Source organism: Acanthisitta chloris, unplaced genomic scaffold (genome assembly GCF_000695815.1).
Source record: "Acanthisitta chloris isolate BGI_N310 unplaced genomic scaffold, ASM69581v1 scaffold36096, whole genome shotgun sequence".
Lineage (NCBI taxonomy): Eukaryota > Metazoa > Chordata > Aves > Passeriformes > Acanthisittidae > Acanthisitta > Acanthisitta chloris.
The window spans coordinates 4,657-7,173 of NW_008679265.1; the positions used below are offsets into that span (position 1 = coordinate 4,657).

Sequence of the window (2,517 nt, forward strand, 5' to 3'; positions counted from 1 at the left end):
TCCTTCGTCCCGTTCTTGTGTAGCTGCGTGTGGATCTGTGCCTGGAGCCAGGACATCTGGATCCTTTCTGAACAGCTGACCTTGGCCTCAGAAACTTCTCTGTGCCTCAGTTTACCCCCTGCCTCCCAGGGTAGGGTTGTGCGCTGGTAGGGTTTGGGGTTTGCTCCTCTCCCAAGGGCTGGAGTCAGCCCTGGTCCTGGGAAAGTGAAGCCATAACACAGCCGGTCCCCCACGATGGGAGGAGGCCTGTCACCACTCAGCACTGGTATCTTGTCCCGTGGCAGAGCCAATCAGCACACAAGGGGTGTGCAGCACCCAGGACCTTCTACTATCAGCCATTATTGGACTGAGATGCTAATACGGGGTCATGGGAATGGCAGGGCTTGCTCCAGGCAAAGCAAGTGGGGGAAGATCAGCTCGGCTCACCCTAATCCCAAGGGGCATGGGGCTGATACCTAGGGCCCTCACAAGGGCTCAGAGCTGGTAGCAGCCATAGGCAGGAGATCCGGGGCCACTTGCCCGGGGTCCTGGTGGGCTGGGGCATGGGACACCCTAACATTGAACACCTCACTTTCCTTCTTCTTGGACTGAGGGAAACAGCAGGCAGAAACCTTGTTGGCACCAAGGCTGCTGTCCCTGGGGGGTCCCCAAAGGGACCTGCACACCATCACTATGATCAAGGCTGCGTGCTCCATGTCCCTGTCCCCTTGGCTCTACCCACATGGGCAGAGGTGCCACCCTGTGCCCATGCCACCTGTGCTGGTAATCCAGGCTGGGTCCCCCAGTCCTGCCAAGCAGTCGGTACGCCCTCCCAGTCCAGCTCTCTTCAGGAGAGCCATGCCCTGCTTAACCCCAGAGAGGCAAGAAGCACTTCTTGGAGCAGGCTGCTGCTTTGTTACAAGGCTGAACAAATAAATACTCCCTGCCAACCCCAAAATGTGCACAGGGTCCCCATGCAAGTGCCCATCCTGGTGCCAGCTCTGGTGCAGGCTGTGGCTCTGCCAGGGAGCTCCAGCCCCATGTGACCCTACAATAAGCAAGCCTGTGTGTGCAGCTGAGCCTGTGCCACTGGGCACCAGACACAGCCAGCGGCACTGTGTTCAACCAGGAGGGAGCCGCAACTAAAGCACTCAAATCTGGCAGCAGGATGGGAGTGGAGTGGCCAAGTTCTCTGGGGCTACATGGGTCTCCGTGCCCAGCTGCTGGCATGTCACAGCTCCTCCAACACAGTGCTCATCGAGCATCACTGTGCTTGCTGGCAGGAGGCACCCCTGAGCCCCCTTTTCCACACTTTCTGCCTCCCCATGGCTGGCAGGCTCTGGCCCCAGACTCAAGACGAAGCCCAGGACTGGGATGAACAGGCAGGTCCTCTCTGCAGAGAGCCTTCAGGCCTAAGCCTCCTCACAGGCCATGCAAGAGACCCCCAAGTCAGACAAGAACTTCCCTGATGTCTTCAGAGCAACGATCGATCAATGCCTGCAGGGGAAGAGTGTGCAAGGCCATAACCCAAAACAGTTCTGGACTGGGCACCCTGTGTCATGGTCCTCCCAACCCACCCCAGTGGACACTGGGGTCTTGCCTCCATTCCTGACTTGAATGCAAGTTCTGGAGTAGGAGAGAGGGCAGCTGGCCCAGGGAGGGACATCCCAGTGGGCTCCTGCAGCTCCTGACACAGCCACCCCTGTGGGCACCAGGGATGGGGTGAGCAAAGGCACCATGATGGGGAAATGGTGGGGGTATCCCATGTGTGGTTAACACACAACACTCCTAGACCCCTTCTGTGCAGAGCAGATGGAAGGGGTGAGAGGCTCTGCCAGGTGGGACCTGTGGGTTGGTCACACTATTCACATGGCTCATGGTGGGCAGCGTGTCTATGGTGTGTGAGTGGGGGGTTGTCCCCTCGGTGTCCCCCAGAAATGACACTGGAGGTGCTCAGATATCGGGGGGAGGTTTGAGGGAAGATTAAAATAGGCTTTTGCCGTGGGGTGAATCACACCCCAAATCCCTCATCCAGTCCAAAGCCGAGGGACCTGCAAAACTAACATTACACAAGCTGCCTGAATGGGGGTCAGAGGCATGACTCCATGGCAGGTGCCCCTATTCTCCCTCACAGATGCCAGGGATACCCTGTGATCCTGCTGTACCCTGGGACAAGTAGCATCTGGGTCCTGCTGTCCCCACCTGGCACCCAGTGCCTCCAGACCCCAGTCGCAGCCTCGTCCATTCCCCAGGCCTGGTTTGACTGGGGCAGAGGCAGGTGGCCCAAGCAGGGAGGTGACAAGGTGCAGGTGACCCAGTGGCAGGGATGGGGCAGGCGCACAGTGAAGGGGGGGATGGCGCCTACCTGAAGTGGAGAGAAATGAAGGGTGCAAGTGGTGAAAGATGGAGCGTCGCAGGCTAAGAGTTAAGAGCATCGATACCTGCAGGAGTGAGCACAAGGGCCTGGAGGATGTCGGAGAGAGAGATGATGCCCCGCGGGTACTGGTTCTCATCCACCAGAACCAGGCGATGGACCTG

At 58.7% G+C, this 2,517-nt stretch overlaps 1 protein-coding gene across 1 annotated transcript in view; it reads right to left on the minus strand.

Moving 5' to 3' along the window:
* Window positions 1–2,343: 2,343 nt before the first annotated feature.
* Window positions 2,344–2,517, minus strand: part of PRKAG3 (protein kinase, AMP-activated, gamma 3 non-catalytic subunit) — a gene marked incomplete at its 5' end in the record, with an annotated part of 2,679 nt that continues 2,505 nt past the window's right edge. The window contains one exon of the mRNA XM_009077225.1: window positions 2,344–2,514. Within this exon, the coding sequence (XP_009075473.1) occupies window positions 2,398–2,514 (117 nt within the window). The remainder of the gene's footprint in view (window positions 2,515–2,517) is intronic.